The 24,930-nt window shown below is 33.6% G+C and overlaps 1 protein-coding gene across 5 annotated transcripts in view; it reads left to right on the top strand.

Annotated features, from left to right (window-relative positions):
* Nucleotides 1–24,930, top strand: part of SCN2A (sodium voltage-gated channel alpha subunit 2) — a 76,935-nt gene extending 52,005 nt beyond the window's left edge. For all 5 annotated transcript variants that reach the window (XM_035331318.1, XM_035331315.1, XM_035331317.1 and 2 more), the window contains exons 18-27: nt 5,876–5,996; nt 6,371–6,525; nt 7,537–7,710; nt 9,849–9,971; nt 14,495–14,776; nt 16,346–16,399; nt 17,641–17,778; nt 18,886–18,990; nt 20,045–20,315; nt 21,557–24,930. In XM_035331318.1, the coding sequence (XP_035187209.1) occupies nt 5,876–5,996; nt 6,371–6,525; nt 7,537–7,710; nt 9,849–9,971; nt 14,495–14,776; nt 16,346–16,399; nt 17,641–17,778; nt 18,886–18,990; nt 20,045–20,315; nt 21,557–22,752 (2,619 nt within the window). In that variant the 3' untranslated portion in view covers nt 22,753–24,930. The remainder of the gene's footprint in view (nt 1–5,875; nt 5,997–6,370; nt 6,526–7,536; nt 7,711–9,848; nt 9,972–14,494; nt 14,777–16,345; nt 16,400–17,640; nt 17,779–18,885; nt 18,991–20,044; nt 20,316–21,556) is intronic.

Raw genomic sequence — 24,930 nt, 5'->3', positions numbered from 1 at the left:
AGAGTGCAGCTCTGGTGCCTTTTAGGGAGGCAGAGCATCGTGTCACCAATGTTACACAGGTTACCTAAGCAAATTATACCTATATATATATATATTATATAATCACTTTTTAATGGATATTGACTGGCCTGCATGCTATTCAGCTCCCGTCCCATTCATTGCAATAAAGTACAAACATGCACAGCTGCTCTCTGCTGAGCCACGGGACTTGCATCACGGCATGGTCAGGCGAGATCGGCAGCCCCAGTATTTCTACAGTTCAGATGCTATACTTTTCATGATATTCTAACAGTATTTGGCAGTGCATGCTGTATACCTTTCCCAGTCTTGATGGGAAAATTTTCAGGATTCTAGTTTTGAAAGGTTTTCTTTCCTTTTGTAAGAAGACAGGATATGTAACATCTAAATCTTTCTCATCAGAATTTTAAGAAGTCCATCTATAAATTTTATTGATAATGGAAGGCTGCTAGCTGTTTTTGAAAACTTTCATGCTATTGTAGTATTTTAGGTTGTAATGAAGGTAGCTTGCAAACTCATGATAGCTATATTTTTTTTTTCTACAATTTTCCCTAGAAGTGTGTTTCTTCAGTACTCATATAAGCATTTAGTTATTTGGGTTATTAATATGCATTAATTGAAGTACCATTAAGCATGAAATTCATTTAATTTCTACATTCAAAGCATGTGACAATTACTTGGTTTAAAAAGCTTATAGAAAATGAGTGTTTGGCTGGTCAAACATTCAGAGATCAGTTCTGCTCTTACTTACACCCACACTTATAAGTGTAGAGGTGCAAAGAGAAAACTGATGACAAAATCTGGCCCAATTCAGTCTTTCCATAGCTCTTTAATTTATGCTCACAAACTGACTACCTCCCTAAACATCTAAAATTGTCTGCCCTGAGAAACTTAAACTTATTCTCACATTATGGGTAATAAATGCAGCTCAGAAATCCAGTAAATAAATTATGGATTTAGGACCAAAAGGTTCCCAGCTTCAGAATAATTTGCATCTCACCTATTAAAAATTACCATAATATTTACAACACCATAGTGCAATATGATGCTGCTTTCAGTGTGGTAAATAAGTGGAATTAATATACACTTGTTACATAGCTTTTTGTCTTTATTTGTAATGAATAATTTATCTGATGAGTCATATTTTGATCTACAGATATTCAAAATTCTTTGCTGCTCTAAAAAATTCAGGCTTTGATTTATGAAATGGTCACACCGTATTGTCAGATGGGCATGATATTAAATTGTGAGATATTGTTTCACCTTGCAGTTAACTTAGTTAATCTTTGCAAACAGTAGGCATATGCTGTTTCAGAAATATCCTTTTGCTATTGTTTGTGTGAATTAAAGAGCCTTTTTAAGTGGCTTACAATGGGAGTGCTTTTGCAAATATTTGCACTGCTACCTACAATGCTTTTGCTTTCATCAAGCATTCTTGCAAATATTTTAAATTATCAAATGCTTATGAATAAGTAGATTAAAGTAATTATGAATATCAGTAAAGTACAGAGTGGACTGTAATATAAGGACTCTGGGTTTTTGCAGTATTTGCAAACAATAACACAAAATAGTTTTGCCTTGATTTACAATGTTCTGTTTTTTTTGACCTAGTAGAGTTATTATGCCTGACTGTATAAGCACTAGAAAGAGTGACATCCACGTGCCACTTACTTGTACCAGTGGAACTACAACGATATTTAGCCACTTGGTTGTTTTTATAGGTGATGTAGCTGTACTGGAACAGACTGTGTAAGTTTGGAGTTAACATCACTACCAAAATCAGAGATCATCTCCTTTTCATAAGGACATCCAGACAGCACTGAGAAAAAGAAAAATATATTTTCCATTATTTAATGTTTTCACAGTTGTTGGGAGGAATGGAAATTAAAGCAAAATGAAAATGGTGGTTTCTCTTGGTGCCATCTTGCTGCCCCTGCTCTTTGCTCCTTCAGTCCCTTAAATTTTGATTTCGACAGCTCTTAGTTGCATCCTGACCAATCATGAAACTTCAGGTTTCATTAAAAATGTTAAATTAAGGGCTGTTTAGCTACTCTCTGATAATCATCTTAGAAACGAAGAAAGAAGGAAACGTTAGAAGCTCAAAGTGGCCTGGCTGTAAGTGAAGCAGAATTGTATGAATCTATGAGATGTTGTGAAGGTTCAGAAAGTAGTTTATTTCAAAAACTTCCTGACCTAAACTTGGCTGCTGCTTTTTGCAATGCTTCTCTGATAGGCAAGCTGCTTTCCACTTTCAGTTTCTTTCTTAAAAGCTAAACTAAAAGCTGTATCTCTGTATACTGTACTGTATTGCTGACTAAAGCATGACTGGCAATGCTGTTGGTAAATATGCCATAAAAGATATATATCTATGATAATCAGTATATTACTGCTTTTGAACCATGTAAGTAAGTTAGTATCTTCCATGAAGACACAATGTATGTTCTGAGTTTTTTAAAAGTAGATTCCTCTGAGAATAATTTCCTTAGCATACCGTTCAGAAAACCTTTTTTATTATCTAGCATCATAATTCTTGAAGAATGCCTAATAGTTGACCTTCGTAAGTCTCTTGTAATCTGAGTGACTGAATGGTTTTGAAATCTAGAACCGTGGTACCAAAAAAGGTTGAAAAGGACTTGCTAGCATAACAAAGATAAAGTCTGGCTGTGATGATTTTGTTCCTACAGGTTCATTATTTTAAAAAGCCATATACATGTTTAGTAGATAGCATTGCCTAAATCCAGTGTTTGTAATGCTAGTGAGCAAAGAATTTATCAGGTGCAAAAGTAACTTTGAGATATGTTCAAGGTGAAGAACTGGGACATGAGCTATATACCCAACATTTCAGGGTCTGCAACTGGGGATAGTCTACCCATCCAGCTGGATTCTGTATGTGTGAACACCGGAAATTCCAGTTTAGTGATAGCAAAAGTCTTCATATGTATTAAAGCATATAGATAAAACATAATCAGCAATAACATGACCTGCTCCCAGGTGATTTTGTGTTGAATATGTAGAAATCAGTAAAATATCCCTGGGTCATTTGCTTTATACTAGAACAGAAGTTGGTGTGGAAATATGCGATTGTTACTGAATAATTTTCCTGCTACACTGAACTTAATTGATTTGGTGACATCTTAAGGTATATCGTAGAACCTTCCTACCTGTTTGTAATGCATGCTAGTTTTTATAAATATTATGTAGAATAGCATACAATAAATCCAGTACAGATAAACAAAAAGATAGCTAATAATTGTTTCTGTTAAACATTTTTTTTCTTCTGCAGATGATACTTAGTTATTACAGATTTAATTTGCTGAATAATGTTTGTAATATGATTGTAGAGTAACCTGTTTGGAGGTAAATTCAAGTACACAAGAACAGCATGCTAAGGAAATACTGTTACATCAATAACAGAAGAGTAACTGAATTCTGAGTAGTATAAGGCATTTTGTTGCTGTGTTTCAAATATCAGAAGATAATTCAATTTAGGATTTATCTGTTTAGCTTAACTCCTGTGATTATTATTACAGCTCTTTACAAGAAGCTTACCAGATTTTCAATGAGAAGATTCTTGTAAGATACAATTCACCATATATACTGGCCCACATAAATAAAGATGGATTTCTGATGTTCCTGATAATTGACTGTTCTACTGTATCATTTTCTAGCTTTCCTACCTGATCATTTTGATCTCTTTATAGTAATTATCTCTGATCTTCCATCTTGAGTTACCTGTTAGTCATATGCAATTTCAGTAATAGAAATTTAGTCCTTCTTCAAATTAACATGTGCTGATTAAACTCTCTGTGTAATATCTGAGTTACTGAATTCTTCATTTTTCTGTAACAGAATGGACAGTAGGTCTTTCAAGCTTATATTTTAGCCAGTCCATATTTTTTTTGCTCTGCTACTACAGCATTCTGCTAGAAATGCTGTCCAGATCGGAATGATGCAAGCAACATTTTAAGAAAATTTTATAAACAGATAGTCACTTCTCAGTTTAAAAGTTATTATTTTATAGTATTGGTAAACATTAATTTTGACACTATATGTAAATTTCATTGCAATGTACCTTATGTTTGTAGTATTTCTGGCCTTCTCACAAACTAATGATTGTCTTCCACTCATGTTTATGTACTGTGGTCCTTAGTTTAGGGCTGCAGTATTTATCCCATACTTTGCAGCTTCACCATTGTAGAGGCAGTATTCCACAATGACAAAACTGCCATGCACCATCTACAATTCTGAATATGTTGTAATGGGAGATTTGTAAATACTAGTCTGCAGAAAAGTGTGCATCCATGTGTGTACATTGGACCTAACCTCATAGATGCTAAAGCTCATGCACAGATTTAAGACATGAATATGCAAACTGGAATTTTCAAAGAAACATATAGGGGTGTGGATATCACTGAAATTACATGCATAATCTACCATGCATTTATTAATGTTTCTATTTGCTTCATCCTTCTCTAAAATGTGGAGTATAGTGTACCATGGTACACAGAAATCAAAATTAAGCCTATGTCAAAATCACAATATATTGTCACATTTGATAAAATCAGAGTGGGAAAGAAACAAATTAATTTTCTCTTTGTTTGAAGAAAATACTGAATTTTGTCAACAGTGAAAAATGACCTTAAAGTTTTATGGTACTTTCTGTATTAGCATATAAATATTGTTTACATTTCCTTTACAAAAAACTCCATAGAAATTGGAGCTTCTTGAACATGTTTTAAAGGAATAATGCCTCTAACTTAAGTTTTAAGTGTCAGCAAAGTTATATCTTTAATGTTTCCATGGATCATCCCTCTATTTAATATTAATTCCCCATAGACTGTGTTCTAACTCTGCTTACATCATTCCCTTTATAAAATTAGCTACTTATCAATGCAGCCATTTTACTGATGTTATACTCCACATAGTGATAACATTATAAGAGTCATAGAATGCCATGATCAAACTGCTTTTACTTACTATAGTACTCATATTTGTCTGTTGTCAACAGAGTATGATGGCATGAAATAGAAGATTTGGAATATATTATCAGTTTGATTAATTGGTTCCATATTGTTTTATCACAGTATTGTTTTTAAAACATTTTTTCCACTTCAGTTCTCCAAAAATTAAGTTTTTTTTTGTTTGTTTGTTTTTATAGTTATTGGACATGTATGTGTACTGTAACAAAGTAATAAGTAGTTTCAAAATGCACAATAAAATCAGAAAATGCATTGGCAAACGAGAATGCAAGATAGCAGCTACTGCTCTTAAAGTAATGTGATGCTCTTTTAGAAATAATGAGACTTAAACTGTCCTATACAACTTATGTGTTTTCATGTCATTGATAATGAAAAGTTTATATTCAAGCTTTTTAGATTTTAGAGACTTGATAGAACAACATTTACCTGGGACATGAAAATACATCCTTCCAGCTTGCTGTTGGTTTGGTCATGACGTTGGAAAAATGATTTGTATTAACACATGCTATATGAAGTGTAATCTCAAATGCAGCCACATGATTGGAATAACTAAAACAGTGCAAAGTGTAGAAAGCATTAATTCCTAATTTACAGAAATTTAATTTCACAATTCTTATATGTGGCTAATAATTTCAGCAATTCCTTATATGAAAATATCAAAATATTTTCCATAGGGAAAATACACATATTGTTTCTAATCTTGTGACCTCACCTGTAGTAGAGCACTTTGGCATTATAAATTGTAGATAAGATACTCTTCTTTTAAGCTCAGAGCACGGAATACATGCAAAAGATTTTAGTATGCATTTCAAACTTGAACATTATTCAAAATAAATAAAAATTGAAATATATATATATATGTGGGGTTTCATTCACAGAAATTAAATGCATCTAGTTCATCAGAAGGCAGCACAGTTGATATTGGACTACCTCCAGAAGGAGAGCAGCCAGAAGTAGAACCTGAAGAATCTCTGGAGCCAGAGGCTTGTTTTACAGAAGGTAGGTGAAGTACAATATACTAAGAGGATTAGACCTAATTGTGTTGCTTTGGACTGGGTTCTATTCTTAGTTAAAAGAAAAAAAAATGCTTTGTTATTATGGTTGTAATTTCTTTTTCTTTGAGTGTCTCTTTCAGAGGTACTGCCTTACTGCCATAGATTACTGTTCTGGTGCTCTCTTTCTTCTTCATATGGATTATGGGAGTTAGAAAGTTTTTGTTTCAAATATTGAAACTAAAGCCCTGAAATACTCAGAGATACTTATTTACAAACATCTATTGCTGTATTACTAAAATAAAACATGACTTCTGTTCATTTGTGATTGCTAATAAGTATTAACCTTATTCTGACTTCTCAATTTATTATCACACTTAGGCTGTGTGCGGAGATTCAAGTGCTGTCAAGTCAGTGTAGAAGATGGGAAAGGGAAAATCTGGTGGAATCTTAGGAAAACCTGCTATAAGATTGTTGAACACAACTGGTTTGAGACCTTCATTGTCTTCATGATTCTTCTCAGCAGTGGTGCTCTGGTAATATCAATGTGGAACAACTGTGTCTATTTTAAGCAGCAAGCATTTAGAATTACAGTTAACTATCTAGCTACAGGTAGCATCAGAATTCAATATCCAATTAATAAATGCTCAAATGCCAACGTATTTCAACAAGTATTTGGCATGTATTGTATTATATATGTAAGTTTTCTCACAGGCTATGAAGGAAATTGGTTGGTGTGAGCAAAATGTAGTGTTCATGGAAATAAGAAATTAGTTATATCAAACTGGTACTCACGTTTCCATATTCTTTTTATATATTAGCAACTTTTTTTTTGTTTTCCTTTTTCAGAGATAGAATATGATTTAATAGCTTCTTTTGACTTATACACATTCATAATAAACCACAGCTGAGCTAGGAAGGTATCAGGAACAACTTGAATTGACAAACCAAGACGTAAGGTGCAAAAGTGATCCTGTCAGTTATTTGGCCAAATTGATACTAAATCGGGTATGCTGAGTCAGTACAGAAGTAATTAGTTCTTCACATCAGAAGCAAAATATAGCGCGCTTGCCAGACTTGGGTTTCAAGGCACAAGGGATTCACTGTCAACATAGACCTTTTCTTTTGAAATCTCTGTTCAGAATTTCTTTGGTTTCAATTGCTAGTTTCTCAAAAATTATGTGACACAACCATTATTAAATTCTAATACAATTTTGATAATTTTGTTATAAAGTTGTAATTATCACAAAGGAAATCCTTATGTCAGTAAGCCATTTCTATTCATTGAAATGAATGAAAAAGAGATTTGGAGAATTATAATAAGTTTTGTGGACCATGATGCAGCTCAGCTGAGAGATAAATATTATGTTTCGACCTAGTATTATGAAGACTACAGTATGTAGTGAAAGAGAAAGTTGTGCTTGAGGGGAGGATATGTGGCTTATTACCACAGATATCTTTTCAATTGACATACTTTCTTGGCTACTCTATCCTGCATTGCAAATTGGGAATTCATTTAATTATATCCTCAAAAATCTTTTTCACAGGCATTTGAAGATATATACATAGAACAGCGTAAAACTATCAAGACTATGCTGGAATATGCTGACAAAGTTTTCACTTACATCTTCATTCTGGAAATGCTTTTAAAATGGGTGGCTTATGGCTTTCAAACCTATTTCACTAATGCATGGTGCTGGCTGGACTTCCTGATTGTTGATGTACGTATTCTTTCTCATATTCTGTATCACAGGCTCTAAAAATCAGAGTACTATGTGTTTAAGAGAAACTTTCTGTTCTATAGAATGGAAGCTCTATTTTAAAACTGTTTACAGTTTTACTGTTTATTTGCTTGTTTGTTTTTACTGTGGTACAGTTTATAATTCTGTTTAGAAAAGGAAAATTATGTAGATATACATATTACTCTAGAGAGGGTTTTTTGTTATTCTGCAGTTTTAGGAAGTTGTAGAGCTTTATTGAAATGATGTTTTTTGGTATTTTTTTCTGTGTGGAAAGGATGCTGCTGATCCTCATTAGTTTTTTACTAGGGAAGTTCATTATTTCAAAGCAATTTCTTTAAAGGTTTCTAATACTCTAATCAGGTACTGTAAATGTCCTATCACTTACTCAGTGAAAGGAAAGGAAAATACTGCAGGGAACTATGAAAGGAAAATCGTGCTAGGAACTCAATTCCATTTTACTACTCAGTATTCTTACATTGGATGTGCAACCTTAAAGAGGCACTTATAGATCAGCCCCCTTGGAAAGGGTACTCAAATGATTTTCAAAAAGGCTGCACCACCAAGAAGCAGATACACATTGTCCGAAGTAGGAGGAGTGTCATAATTCCAAGCCTAAGTGACAAACAATAGTACTGGGTTGCAAAAAATTGAAGTTTACCACACAGCAGACATTCATTTCCCATCTATCCCCAATAGCCTGACTACATATGGTCTCTCAGTTTTGCATATGTAATTCCCATGGAATGCAAGGTAAGAGTTTGTCTTGAGTCCCTTGTTCACTCATTCTGATCAGCAACAGAATCCTGTGGAAACAGCTAGGTATCTCTGTAAGACTACAATGGATAGACCATGACGTCTTTACTACACAGAGCTTGAAAAAATTCTAATTTTTATATCCATAACAGCATTGCAGATCCTATAATAAAATGTGGCTAGGTGCCACATTATTATTCTGTAATTGAGCCTGTTCCTCTGTAAAACATTTAATGACTCAGTCACCAGATTGTGTAAATTATCTTGATCAGTAGAATTCTACAGAGACTTCGTGAATAATACTTTACACTGTCTTTATATGTTTGTTTTATTTATCAACAAATATTTAAGTCTTATTTGATAATTTGTGGCTTAGTTACTTCTGTGACCTTCATAAATATCCTTCTGAATATTTTTGCAACCTTTTTCTAGTGCAGTTTTTTGCATGTAAAAAAGTAGTAATTTCTGAATTTTTTTTAAGTGTTTAGTCAGAGGACTGAAATAACCAAGCAAAGAGATTAAATTTGGAAATGAAAGAAATGAGAGAATAGGAAGGCTGGAAGAGGACATTAAATGGAGAGTAATAGAAGTTGTTAATTTTCTTTACTAGGGCCATCTCTTCCCAATGGTCTACTATAAATGCATTTATAAGGATTATTGATGAAAGATAATTGTATTATTTATTTTACAGCTTTTCTATTTTATTTACTCATCTGCCTGCAGACCAGACCAGCGTTATACAAGCCAGAATTGATGAAGTGGTTAAAGGAGTCACAGGGAATGTAATGAAGTGTGGATATGCCTAACAATGAAGCTCCTACCATTGTCTAACAGTTGGTTATCAGTGATTAGTCTGGTTAAATCTGAACAGCACTGGTAGCTATGGCTGTTGAATAAGATTTTATGGACACTAGAAAGTTACATTTGACCAAAGGCCAGGTCTGAATGTGGTTTTTGAGAGCTTTTACATTTTCAAGTTCTGAAGATACCATGAGAAGTCCTGTCCTAAATTGAGCATTCCAATTCACCCAGTTTCTGGGAGTTTTCTTTTTGCATGTGACTTCGTTTTTTTTTTTTTTTTTTTTTTTTTTTTTAAATACCACCAAATGTTGACTGGTTTATGTGATTTTAGAAGGCATTTTTATACCATTCTGCCAACATGATTTCATCAACAGGTACCTAGAATACACTTTTATTCTACTTTGTCTGACTTCAAAAATCTTTTTGCATTATAGAGGAATTCCTGGAGAAAGAGATCCACCCTTGAATCTTCTTGAGAATTTCAGGGCACACAGCATCCCCACCATATGTATCAAAGGATATACGAGATGAATGAGCACTATTGCCTTTCTGTTTTTGTGTAGGTCTCTTTGGTTAGCTTAACAGCTAATGCCTTGGGCTACTCAGAACTTGGTGCGATTAAATCCCTTAGGACACTAAGAGCTTTAAGACCTCTAAGAGCCTTGTCGCGATTTGAAGGGATGAGGGTAAGAAAAAATGAAAGAATTTGAAATAATGCATGCATACACAGAAACAATGCATGCAGAATAATCAGTGACAAATCCATGCAGAAATGCTACACTATCATCGTATATGTTTTACATTTATCACTAACATATAAGCAAAAGGCTTCATCTGCTTATATGAATTCATGTGTTATTGCACACATTGTTAAGTTTATTTAGATCCACTGGCCTTACAGCCAATTTTGTATTTTCCTGAAGGTCCCAAAGATTTATCAGCTGCATGGATCTATGGGATTTTACGACAACATTGAATTTATCCCATATGATTAAATCCTGTTATAGTAAAAACAGTTCAAAAAAACAATACTTCCTCATAAAAGTGTGTGCACATACACCCAGACATATATGCATATGTGTATTTCATACAAGTATAGAATATCATCCATTGTCATCAAAAATCTTTTAGCATACTCTTATATAAATATTGATTGGCAATTTCTGTTACAAATCTATTTATTTTTAATGAATCAATATGTTAAGAGAATTGGCCGTGATAAATGTCTTCTCTCATTCAAGTTAAACTTGCATTCATTTCAGACATTTCTTGTGTATTTCAAAGAAGGTGCTAGTGTTTTGTTTTTATGATTTCTGGCTTAAACTGGTTGCTTATTGCTTTCTATGTTGATTTTAAAATGTTGATTGTAATCTATACAGCACCAAGAAGCCTGAAAACATATGAGAAGACTTTCTGTTGCTGATAGAGTTGGATATATTTAAAAAGTTACTGTCCACAGCTGTTATCACCGTATCAGTTACCACAGCTGAGACCCTCCTGATTTGCCCAGCTGGGCTCTCTATTCAGTGCAAAGTCAGATTGATTAGTTTAAATCACTTCTTTAGTGCACTGAAATGAATGAAAACCTTACGTATTCTGCTATGACATGAAAGCTCTAGAAATATTTCTTTTATGGGCAGAAGTCAACAACTACTATAGAAGACATTTCTAGCTCCCGCCAGATGTTTGTGACTTGTACCTTCAGGGCCCATCTGTCTACTTGGGACATATTGCTATTACTCTAATTAGGAAATGCACATGAGCTGAAAAAATAAACTGTAGCTGTAATTAAAAGAGATCCTTGTGTGAGCTCCCTACTGCAACCACTGATCTTTGACACCCCAGTATACAAACTTATTAGTAAATTTATAAGTCAACCACAATTTGGTGAGCTTCTGAAGAGCATATGATGCTATATATGTGTGGAAAGAGAGCCCTTTGTCAGAATATGAATTCTCATAATTTCCTCAACATAACATAATTTTCCTACAGCATTTTTTGAATAAGTTAGAATGTCTGGGTTCTAAGTGACTACATGTATATTTTTCTCTTATGATCTGAAGAAAAAAAAACAAGGATTTTCACAGTTGCAGAGAAAGCAAAGCTTTATAATTCATTGTCACCTGTGTTTAAATTGGCTAAAAAGGACACCTCTTTTCAGTTAAAAGAAAAAAAAAAAAATCCTTCAGAACTATGCTGAGACAAAAGTCAAAATTTTGAATGCTTATATCAAATATAAGCCCTGTCTAAAACATCAGTAATATCTTGCTAAAAGCACATTAGCTGTTACTCTTTAATGAGAATAATTCGGGAAAATAAATAAATAAATAAATAAATAAATAAATAAATAAAAGAAAAAAAGAAAAACTTTGTGCAGTAAATTTCTGAAGTGGTAATTTAATGCAGTAAGGTAGAAAAAAATCACTTTTCCTCATGAAGGTTTATGGGTAATTTTCAATCCTGTAACTTCCATGTTGATGTAAACTTTACCTACTGTTTTAATCCAGATCTGCAAACTGTATCTCTCTGTAAATCATACAGATAATGAGGAGATTTATGATCTTAGCAAAAGACGTAAGAAGAAGTAGTATATGAAATTAGATAACTTCAGACTAAAAATGAGATATCTTTGTTAGTTAGGCAATTAACCATTGGAATAACATTTCTATGGATATAGACACCTTTTGTTTATTTAAAGAAATTTCAGACTTAATGTCTAAAGATACAATAGCTCAAGTTGGTGAAAAAAATAGTTACAATAAGATTTTAAGGTCTGATATATGGAAATTGATGATGTTTCATCATCATAAAAAAAAAAAAAAAAAAAAAAAAAAAGTGGTTTCTTTGGTATTTATTATCCATGAAGTGAAAATATGACAATATAGTATGGTGTACATATTTGCATGGGTACTTAGAATTACTTCCAGTGACCCTTGTATTTCTTACACAGATGCAAGAAATTCCATTCTACACATCTAAAATTTTTAATCCTCCATACTGTTGGATACCCTAGGATCAGGGTTTGTTGTACCTACCCAAACTAATAATTAATAGAGAGCATTCCCCCAGTGGAAAACATGTGGTGTTTCTCCTATATCTTCCTGTCATCGCTATTGCTAAAGGAAGTAAACTTTAATTTGCATGTGAGACTTCATGAACCTAGCTTGTGGATATATAATTAAGAATTATGCTAAGACATGGTCTGGCTATGCTGTGCCCCAAGTGCTATTACTCACTGCCATGTAGTGATAGGCACATACTAACTTTTTCCTTTAACAAGTAAAGGAACTGTTTCATCTCTCTGTAATGCTTTCCCATCTTTCACATGCATTTTTTTCTTGTACTACCCCTACTTCCAATGGAAGCCAGGAGGTGACCAATTGGTGTTTTCCATGATGCTTCACATTACATTTTTGGTATTTTCAAATGATTCACATTTCAAGCTGATCCTGCTACAGCTTCAGGATGCATACTAGAACCAGCAAAAGTAAATCAGCTGTAGAAATTAAACAATTACAGAAAGAATAACATATCTGGACCTGCAGCCATAGTAGAAAGAGGAACAGAATTCTCAGGTGTAATAAGACTGAAAACTAGAGGACAAATATCTTCACTTCAATAACTTCATATCTCAATGATTTTATAGTATTATTACAGCTAAGAAATCTAGTTATATTTTTATTAGAACAATCGAGATACCTTTAAATAAGAATATTTTCTTAACTAATAGATCTTCCTGTTAGAAATAATGTTTATTACAGCATGTGGTTAAGATGTGTGGCAAAAAAAAAAAAAAAAAAAAAAAAAAAAAAAAAAAAAGGTCAACTTGAAGCATGGGAGAGTTCATCTACCATTCTATACAGTTATAGAATAATTTATATAGAACCTAATTTGTTCCAGCTTCTAAATTTAATAGAACAAAAAAATACATTGAAGTTGTATGGGATCTCTAACGTTTTTCAAATTATGTGTCACTCCAAAGATATATTATTTTGACAGGAATGGAGACCTGGAAGTGCAAGTATTTCTCCTTTACTTCAGCTTAATATATGTTATACATGATTGTGTATACCTATGGTAGCCTTCAAAGATTTTATTTTCCGTCATGTAAAATGACAATGAATGAAAAGTGATCTACTTAGATGAATAGTTTTTCAAGTAATTGATTCTATGGAACCCATGAAATGTAAATATAAACATAATGCCAAAATATTTTACAAATAGAAACAGTGTATTACACTAGATCTGTTGGAGTAACTATATCATATAAAAGATTTTTTTAAAAGAAAATCCTCATTAGGTTCTATGGAGTTGTTTTCAGTTGTTTTGGAAAAATGGGCAGAGGTGTTCCATAGTTATTGAATTTATATAATTTATATTATTACTTACTTACAAATAGATTCAAAATAGGAATTAACTAATTTAGGTATTCATCAATTTCATCATTAAATAAACCATTCTAATTCATAATGGACCTACTTTCTGCCTTTTTTTTTTCTTTTTGATTTTGGCATGCTTTTAATTGTCATTCATCAACATACGTTAACTCTTTTTCATGCTTTTCTTTCCTGAAGCCTTATTTTTCCCAAAATTCATTGGGAAATTAAATTAAGTCTCCCCCTTCTTCCAGTCTTAATTGCTGCTTACTTGAACACTACCATCTTTTCTGTGTTCAGATAATCAGCTATTTTCCTGCTTTGAAAACGTCCGGTTTTCTGCTTTTATATATAGTCATCTAAATGAACATGGAGATATCCCTTAGTTTTCTTTTATTTAAAAGAAGTCTCCAAATTACTTTCAATTAAAAAAATGCTCAATAATATTGATTTGGAATGTTTATCCAGTAAACACTTACTAGCAAAAAGTATTTTTGTGCTTGATGCAGTCATCAGAAATATTACATCTACTGTTTTGCAGACGTAAAGTAAATATTTCTAAAATAATTAATGCTCTTATTTTTTAGAGTTTCATTTTATCTGTTCTTCTTTCCATTATTTCAAGCTACCATTTGCTATAGCTTTTCCTACTACTACTATATTTTTTCCTCTAATTATATTGACATTTTATCTTTCTTTTTACTTTTTACAATCCAAAAAGTATAATACAGTTTAATACAGAATTATAACAAGGTGTTACATTTAAGGAAGTCTGATGAAGATAGTGGTGCTTGTGTTCTTATACTGTCTCTTTTGTTTCATTTGTACACTAGGTGGTTGTGAATGCCCTCTTAGGAGCCATTCCATCCATTATGAATGTGCTTCTTGTTTGCCTTATATTCTGGCTGATCTTCAGTATCATGGGAGTAAATCTATTTGCTGGAAAATTTTATTACTGTGTTAACACTACGACTGATGAGAGATTTGACATCAGCCAAATCAACAATTACAGCCAATGTGAAGAACTCATAAAAAACAATGAAACTGCCAGATGGAAGAATGTGAAGGTTAACTTTGATAATGTAGGCCTTGGTTATCTTTCTCTGCTTCAAGTGGTAAGACACTGCTCCTTAATTTCTCTTTTTATTTCTATTTCTCTTTTTAGATCTGTTGTTTACTTATAACAGTTGAAGTTATTTCTGTTTCTTTCATTTAGAAATCTTTTTCCTCACTTCTTTGTTTGGGATACTTATAAAAATCCTTACATAAACTGTGGAGTATGTGTTTTAAAAATGTATACATATATGTTTGGGTATATATATATGTCTAAGGGACATGTATGAAGAAATGGATGTTTAAAATATATAAGGTGTATTTGTGTATTTTTTAACCTTTCTTCAAATATACATCAGTCTTGCATCTCAGTTCAGCTGATTATACTATATATTTTATGCTTCCACTTGTTGGAAGTCAAGTTTGATAAGCAGGAAAATTGTGAAAAATAAGTAGTCAAAATAATATACCAATAAGCCAAATAAAAAGCAAAAATGATTCAAGCACCTGCTTGATTTATGGAAATAAATTAAGCAGGTGAATATCAACAATATGGGGTTCCTCTGAAGCTGGAAAGAGCTCAATTTAAGAGTTTAGTTCAAAAGAGCTGAACTTTCTGGGGCACCTGGGGAGGTTTGGTGCTTTCAGAATTCCCCCAGCTGAGATCAAATCTTTTACTTTGGGAGTTTCCATACTTGTACTGATATTTATATTCCAATTTACAAAACTTTTCTAAAATTTAATTTGTATATTAGTCAATTCCTAAATATATTTTACGAGATTCCAACTTAAAAGCATATGCAAATATGCTTCTCACATGCAAGATACGTTTTCTTTGCCAGTGATTCTAAGAGTCCTGAGAATTCAAATTGGAGATATTTCCCTTACCTTTCTAACTTTTAGGGCTATGATATGTCCTTTTGATTTGGGATCACCTGTGCTAACTTCTGCAAGATTGTATTTTAGGGAGGTATTTGTTCATAAATGGTAAGATAGTTCTTCATGTATGTATCATTTCTAATTAGTGTTAGTTAATTGTTGACAAATCTGTTGTCATGAGCATGGAGAAATTAGTAATTCCTGGACCAAAGTGCAGTTAATTCCTGTGAATTATAAAGGTAAATAAACTTGAACTCTTGCTCAAAAACTGTGGAGTATCACTGCAACTGTTGAAAAGTGTTATCCATTAGAGCCAGAAGCTGGTAATAGGTCTAAGTGTGGATAAATCTACAACTCCACAGAAACAATACAAAGTGTAGAGGCTATACTGACTATCATAAAAAATGTAAGCAATTCAAATGTAATTCACGCTAGCTGTGTTGAATCTATATCAAGTACACCTTCTTTTGTCATAGACAGAAGCTAACTTTTATTTTGGGCATTACTCATAAGAGCTAAAAATTCTTAATTTAATAGATGTTTTGTCCGTTATAGTCAGATATTAGAAGTTGTTTGTGATCCTCATATATGAATAAAACATAAAATATAAGGCAAAATTTTCCTATTATTATTACAATGTGCTGATGTTTATGATACTTAGATATGATGTTTAAGATACTCCTCAGCTCTTAAATGTTTCTAACAACTCATTTTCCTGGAAAAGTGTGCGATAACCAGTGTTGTGTTTATAGGCTACATTTAAAGGATGGATGGATATCATGTATGCAGCTGTGGATTCTCGCAATGTGAGTGTACTCCCGTGATTCCATCTGTTTTGACTGTGTGAGCTCCAAGAGTTAAGAACATAATTTTAACATCTTTAAGAAATAACAGTGAAAATGATAAAAACAAGGAGTTATTACAGTTTTATAGTTAGTGAAAATGGAAACCATAAGAAAAATACAAGACATGAAGAAAGCAGAGGAGCAGTCTTAAATGATTCCTTGTTCTCAATGGTACAGTTGGACCAAAATTCCTCAGGTTGTACAGCAGACTGAATTATTGCCATGAAATGCTTTTTCCTCTTCTCATTATATGTATATTGAGGTATTACTTAAATTTGGAGACAGGCATTGAAACACAGTTTAGAGATGCTGGTTTGTACCTCTGATTTTTTATTTTATAATATTTTATTTTTTTGAAGTTGAGACATTTACTATGCTCAGCAGACAGCCTGGCTCCTTTTCTCAGGACACAGTTCCTATTCTTAATTTGATGGGTGCATTTTCATATCCTTTTGTCTTCCCCTTGCACTCTTGGTGCTAGTTGTGCTCTAGCTCTAAGTAGACAACTGAATTAACTATAATGGTAAAGCCCCAACTTTTCTGTAAGCTACAGTCACAGCAGGAGGTCTGGTGTAGTATAATAAATGTGCATAGCTGTACCAAGAAAATACACTTACTCTAAACATTGTTTGGATGCCTCTCTTTAGCCTACTTAGGCCCATTTAGCTACAAAGAACAAGTGCTGTTAACGTGACCAATGTGTTCTTTGAGTTAAAACTCAGATAAAAACAAGGATAGGTTGCAGGGAAACCCAGACAAAGCAGTGAGTAATAAAACAATAAAAGAAGAAGTTTTTCAAAAATGACAGGGCAGCTTACTAAGTGTCTGTAGCAGTGAAAGCTCCTCAAGCCTGCACTGGGAGCTTCCAACAAGATAAACTGAAATGTTCGTAGCTTTAAAAGCTGGTATTTCTGGTTATCTGTAGACTGAGACAGATAGTGCTATACTAATTTAAACCAATTGTGCCTTCAATATTTATTGTAAAGTCACATAGCATTTAAAAAAAAATAAATAGCAAGTTCAATAGCAAAGTCCTTTGTCAAGAATGTTATGTCATAAATTGCAAATCAGTGGGATGGCTACATGGGAAGTTGACTGTAAGAAGCAAAGATCAGAATGGCAGAGCCCTACATTCTTTTAAGCAGCTATTTGGTTCTGTGTCCACAGTTAAACTCAGGCTTAGTGTCTATGCCTTTTTGCAGGTTTTGGATCAGCCTAAATATGAAGATAACCTGTACATGTATCTTTACTTTGTCATCTTTATCATCTTTGGATCATTCTTTACCTTGAACCTTTTCATTGGTGTCATCATAGACAATTTCAACCAGCAGAAAAAGAAGATAAGTACTTCATCATTATTCAGAAACAAAAGCCAAAAAATGCATCTTTTTGGTCCATACACAATGACTTTCTCCTTTTTTTTTTTTTCAATTTTATGATAAATTAACATGCTTTGCATATTAAATACATTAAATTATTAAAGCAGTACAATTTCATTTGATGAGCGTTTTGACAGACAAGTGACACCAGAAGTCTATCCACAAGTGAGTGAAATACTCAATGTCATCTGTGTGAAGATGTAGATATGGGTTTGGAGTCTAACAAGATCATAAGACAGCTAACCATTGAAAGGGCTAAACATAGCTACAAAAACTCTTAGCTACATTATTGTCATGTCTCAGAGCTCAACCCTAATATTGTAATATCTTTATTTGTACTCTCTTTAGTCTTCATCTTTTATCAGCACTGCCTCAGAAGGTATCAGTGTTTCAGTAGTGAAACTTAACTAAAGTAACTGGGAAGACAAAATGTTATTGACTGGTTGAAGTGCTGTTGGACACATGATGAAACTGGTTGAGATGAAGAGAAATTGGCTTTTTTTTTTTTTTTTTTTTTTTTTTCCTGCTTATTCCATGTAGTGGTTCTAGGATCTCCTGCTTCAAGTCCTGCCTCAGTGGAGGGAGAGGAAGAGGTTGTGAAATATGGTTATGTGACCAACTGCTAATTCTCCTTTGGTATCATAGATGTCAGCTCTGAAATTTTCCAGAATTTGCTTGAGAGGAAAAACAAGAGAAGGGGATTGAAATGTTTTATTAGCATGTGTCTGTTGGAATTTAGGAAAACAAAGAAAAAACACCTCTCTTTCCCAAAGGCTCCCATATTCTGTACCTCCCCAATGGAAACCAGAGATCTACCACAAACATTTGAAGTAAAAGAGCCTTTCAAAAAATATCCTAAATATTGAGAGTGGAATTTGTAAAGCATTTGTTTTGTTACCCATATACTAATAATTGATATAAACTGATAGAACAGGATTTCCATGTCTGTCCTAATTTTTCACACAGATTAGAATGTGAACAAGAGTGATTATTACTATTCTGTATTCGTGTTTATAAGTAACCAATGGAAATATGTGATTGTAACCAGTTTTTCTCTCTTTGCTTTACTTTGGAGGTCAAGATATTTTTATGACAGAAGAACAGAAGAAATACTACAATGCAATGAAAAAGTTGGGTTCAAAGAAACCGCAAAAGCCTATACCACGACCAGCAGTAAGAATAAAAATCTTGTCTTTTGACATCTATTTAAAAATTGTTTCAGTTATGCCTTAGGCTGAATTAAGTTGTAAGCTAAAAACACAAATGATATGAGAAAAGGCTTATTCCTCTGAAATCCAAATTATTTGTCTTTTGCATTCTAAACATGAAGGACTCTCTCTTCTCTTTCCTTTTTCCCCCTCATTTTCTCTCTGCTGTTGGCAATGACATTTTATGTGGCATTTTTTCAAAACACTGATTTGACTAAAACAATCAGTTGTGACAGTGTATTTGTCAAGCTACGTGATAGCCTTACGGCATGGGCTTTTTCAGTCATCAACTAAGACTCTGAAACTGGGGGCATGTTACCATATTATTGCCTGAAAAAAAAGTCCTTTTGCCTCTCACATTCCTGTTGCACAGTCCATACAATGGTTTGTCCTCCTGCTCTCCCCTGGTGCTACAGCGCAGAGTTTGGCTGGGGCAGTGATTCCAGCTCTGCAGTTCCACTTTGAGTTGTGGAACTTGCTGAGTGGCCCACTCAGCTGTCAGTAAGTTCTCCATAGCTGAAAAATGTAAGACATTGTTTTAAAGGTTATTTTGCTGGCATGAAGAGCACTGAACTCTGTGCTTGAAAACTCTGCAAGTTTCCCGAAGTTTTCTGACAATTGAAGCACTATTAACTACCAGCCTCTTTACCATACCACCTTACCTTTGTTTTTTTTTTTTTTTTTTTTTCCAAATTTTGTCAAGTTAAGCATTCAGTCAGTAGTCTGTGTGACCAAAGCTTACAATGAGCTGGCAAAAGTTTGAGATGGCAAAGTCACCTTTGCAATTTTAAAAAATGCACCATGCATATTTTGAAATCTTCCCTTTAATGCTTATAAACATAGTAATTGCATTTCTATTTGATTTGTGTTTACATGTACAAACTGGAAAATTCATACAAGTGAAAGATTTCATGTAAGACAAAAAAATCCCCTTTGTACTAGATTTAGTTAATCTGTAGCAATTAAAAAAGAAATTTTACCCAATGCATATCATAATGAATCTTATTCTTTTCCTCCAGAACAAATTCCAAGGCATGGTCTTTGATTTTGTAACAAAACAAGCATTTGATATCAGTATCATGATACTTATCTGCCTTAACATGGTCACAATGATGGTAGAAACAGATGATCAGAGTGAAGACATGGAAAACATTTTATATTGGATTAACCTGGTGTTTATCGTACTTTTCACTGGAGAATGTGTCCTGAAATTAATTTCACTTCGCCATTACTACTTTACTATAGGCTGGAATATTTTTGATTTCGTGGTTGTCATTCTCTCCATAGTAGGTAAGAACAATTTATTTTCATTAAAAGGCTAATTCTGGGGAAACTGAAAATTAATTTTGGAATGTAAAGTCTTTTTGCATTTGGGTTCTTCATTGTGATTAGAAACTCTGAGTCCTGTTTTTCTGTCTTAAGATATCTTATTACCCAAAAAATAACTGCACATTATGATAAGAAATTTTTATCAGTGTGTTTCGTACACTCTTACTTTTACATCGGTTGAAATTATACCCTTAAGGTGAATTCAGTAGAAATTCCTCAGCATGGAAAGAAATCAATAAATGAAAGCCAATTCTGATAACAGTGGCAGTTGCAGAAAACAGATTACTTCAATCCAAAAGTAAAATCTGTGTGGGACTCTGGGTAGGCTAGCACGCAAGCAACTCAGACAGCAATGTAAAATCCTGAGCTTCCTTTAGAGTTTTGTTTGATCCTGAGAGGTTTTACACCAGAGCTAATGTGAGCAAATGAAGAAGCAGAACTGTAATAAATATATGGTTCTACTAATCTTTTCTTTATCCAGAGAAGAAAACCTGAAAGAACTTAAGCAGAAGTTGTTCCATTTTAATTGTCAGAACTTTAATTTGTCATTTTGTCATTTTGTATGGAAACAGGATATATTTATTATTTTTCTGCTTCACTGAGGCCCATGATATAATGCTCTTCCATGGGTTCTAGGAAGCCCTTATATTATCAGTTTATTTATGTTTGGAATTACTGTGTCATTATTACTGATGATCACATTATTTCATATGTGACTAAGAAGTTACAGTTCCTTTTGAACTTATTTTATTTGAATACCGTACCTTGATTACATCATTTGAATACTGCTATAAATATGATCTTTCATATTAACTGGCATTATTTTCGTTAAACAGAAAGCTATTCTGATCTCACCGTTTGCAACTCTACATACAGTAGTTACCAGTTTGTCCTAAAAAAGATTGCCGTTTTGTGTCTGTTTGCATATGCATTTATACAGTTAATGCTTAAAAATGTCATTGACACAGTTTTTCCTTATCCTGCAAATTACTTCAGACTTTCTGTTGGGATTTATGGATTTCACTAGCATAATGGACGCTAAAGGTTTTGCAAAAACAACTGAGTGGCTAGAAGCTGAATTTCTGAAGACTCTGCAATGTTCCTATTCTTCTTAACATTCTACAATGTTTGTAGGATAAATCTTTAGCAGCAGCTTTTAAATGTAATAATGTTATTTACTAATTTAACTTGTTTTTCAACAGGTATGTTCTTAGCTGAGATGATTGAAAAGTATTTTGTGTCCCCCACTTTGTTCCGAGTCATCCGACTTGCCAGAATAGGTCGAATCCTTCGTCTCATTAAAGGCGCTAAGGGAATCCGCACTCTGCTCTTTGCTTTGATGATGTCTCTTCCTGCTTTGTTCAACATTGGTCTGCTGCTGTTCCTGGTCATGTTTATCTATGCGATATTTGGCATGTCCAACTTTGCCTATGTTAAGAGGGAGGTTGGGATTGATGACATGTTCAACTTTGAAACATTTGGCAACAGCATGATCTGCCTATTTCAAATCACCACATCTGCTGGCTGGGATGGTTTGTTAGCCCCAATTCTGAACAGTGGGGAGCCGGACTGTGACCCTCACAAAGATCATCCGGGGAGCTCTGTTAAAGGAGACTGCGGCAACCCTTCCGTTGGGATTTTCTTTTTTGTCAGCTACATCATCATATCCTTTCTGGTAGTGGTGAACATGTACATTGCTGTGATTCTGGAGAACTTCAGTGTTGCTACTGAGGAAAGTGCTGAGCCCCTGAGCGAGGATGACTTTGAGATGTTCTATGAAGTCTGGGAGAAATTTGATCCAGATGCAACACAATTCATAGAGTTCAGTAAACTATCAGATTTTGCAGCTTCATTAGATCCTCCTCTTCTCATAGCAAAACCAAACAAAGTCCAGCTTATTGCAATGGATCTGCCCATGGTAAGCGGTGACAGAATTCACTGCCTTGACATCTTGTTTGCTTTCACAAAGCGTGTCTTGGGGGAAAGTGGGGAGATGGATGCCCTCAGAATCCAGATGGAAGATCGTTTTATGGCAGCCAATCCTTCTAAAGTTTCCTATGAACCAATCACAACCACATTAAAGCGGAAACAGGAGGAGGTATCTGCTGTCGTTATTCAGCGTGCTTTCAGGCGTCACCTTTTAAGGCAAAAAGTCAAAAAAGTTTCATGTATATTTAATCAGGATAAAGGTAAAGATGAGGATGATCTGCCCACAAAAGAAGATATGATTATGGATAAACTAAATGAGAACTCCACTCCAGAGAAAACAGATATGACCCCATCCACAACCTCCCCACCATCCTATGACAGTGTAACAAAACCAGACAAGGATAAATATGAAAAAGACAAATCAGAAAAAGAAGATAAAGGTAAAGACAGCAGGGAAAGTAAAAAGTAACACAGAATTCTGTGATAAACTGTTTACAGCCTGAGAAAGTATGTATTTGTGTCAACAGGACTCCTGTAGGAGGTACATGCCAAACTGACAGTTTTTACATATATAAATATATATATAATTATATATATATATAAAAGGTCAGTGCCTATAACAAGACAGTGACCCCTCGTCATCAAACTGCAACTCTGTAAAACAGGGTAACATCTTGACAGGAGGTTGTTGTTTTTATTACCAGCTGACACTGCTGAAGAGAAAATAAAATGGCCACTCAGACTGTAGGGATCGGTTAAAAAAAAAAAGGTGCGAACCTATGAATCTCTGTGTTTAACATGAAACACTCAGTATAAAAATTGTATCCACTGTTTGCATTTCAACAGCCACATTTGCCATATTTTTACAAAAATCAGTGTTGGTGAACTTATCATTTTTTAATTCACAGGTTGTTTACTATTATATGTGACTATTTTTGTAAATGGGTTTTATGTTGGGGAAGGGGTTATGAGAACCAGGTGTTCTACTCTCGGATTCTCTATAATGTACAGACAGAAGTGATTTGCATGAAGGCATGCTGCACTTGTAGTTCATGCATGGAAAAACATGACGTCGCACAAAGCAGCAGAGTCTGACTACTTCCATGTTTCAGGGTGGCTCTATATTTTGAGGTGCTTAATAACAGTATCCATCTAGTGTCTCATCTAGACAAATTTTAATGTGCCTGTAAAGTCCCATAGAGTCTACAATAATAGAACAGATATTTTATTTTTTCATAAGTCATTTAACTGTAGTTGAATGAACTCTGCATAAAAAAATTGAGTGAGGGACATGAAGTCCATTTTTAAGTATTCTTCTGTGGAAAACAGCTTACCTGAACTTGGGAAATTTAATTTACCAAAAAAATATATAAATAAATAAACACAAAACTTAAGGATTATGACGTTGTTCTGCTTCACCCTGCAGTATCGTTTAGCCATCTTCTGCTCTCAGCAAGGTTGACATCGTATATGTTGATTAAAAAAGTACCGTCTATGTAAATAGTTATTTTATCCTGTGGTGCATGTTTGAGCAAACAAATAATGACCTGTGCACAATATTTATTGCATCAAATATGTACCACAATAAGTGTAGTTTGCAAGCTTTTAACAGCTAATATAAAGTATTCTGTACCATTATAGATAGTTTGGAAGCTATCACTGATGCATGTTTATCTTGCCTTTGCTGCTGTAATTTTACTCCTTCCACTGTTAAAAGTCTAATATGGGAAGCCATATTTCAGTGGTTAAGTGAAACAAATTGTTCAATCAGTCATCATTCTTTCATGACATCAAGCAATAGTTTGCAGCTATTGAAGAGCTTCTTGCTTTGCATTCTAAAATTTTAAGTGAATACTGTACGGTGTATAGACAGACTGTACAGAATTTGTTGCAAACTGCTCAATCTGTTGAAAATACATGGATAGAATTTTCTAAGAAAATATAAATATTGTAAAAATATCATTTTATTTTATTTTTCAGCGTTTTGTACATAAAATAAGAAATGAGAATTATCTTCAGGTTGATGTCACTGTCACTTTTATTACTTTCTATCCATAGCACTTTTTAATTCAAGAACTTCACAAAATAAGAAACAAAGGAGAGAATGGGGTAGCTTTAGGTTTCTGCTTTTTTATTAGTACTGTATTTTTGCACACATTTTAATGTGAAATACATTTCAAACTGAGTCCAAAATGCACTTGCTTCCAAATAGATATAACTTGTAATTGAAATGTGGTGGGGAAGATTTGTTTAAAATTCTAGCACTGCCTGCATCAGAAGTTTCAAGGTAGTCTTTTTATTCATGAAATCTTTACCAGTGTTTGTTTACATAGACTATTCTTATTCTTGTTGATTCATGCTGCACTAGAACTGTTCTAAATATAATATGGGATCCACGGTGGTTTTTTTTATTATTATTATTTTTTTTTTTTTCCCACAGGGATTAAATAGCAAACTTGTATAATTGATCACATCAGGACATTTTGTGTTTCTTACACAAGCAAAAATTTGATGTTGACTCCTCCTTTTACAAAAAATATTGACTTGTGTGTCGGTGAACTGCATGCAGGAAAATGCTATTACCATAAAGACCAGTAAACCACATTACAGTTGAGCCAAAAGAATAAAGACTTCATTTTTTATTGTA

This window comes from Oxyura jamaicensis, chromosome 7 (assembly GCF_011077185.1).
Source record: "Oxyura jamaicensis isolate SHBP4307 breed ruddy duck chromosome 7, BPBGC_Ojam_1.0, whole genome shotgun sequence".
In the NCBI taxonomy this organism is placed as follows: domain Eukaryota; kingdom Metazoa; phylum Chordata; class Aves; order Anseriformes; family Anatidae; genus Oxyura; species Oxyura jamaicensis.
The sequence above is the reverse complement of the archived record's forward strand: the minus strand, read 5'-3'. Positions and strand labels throughout refer to the sequence as shown.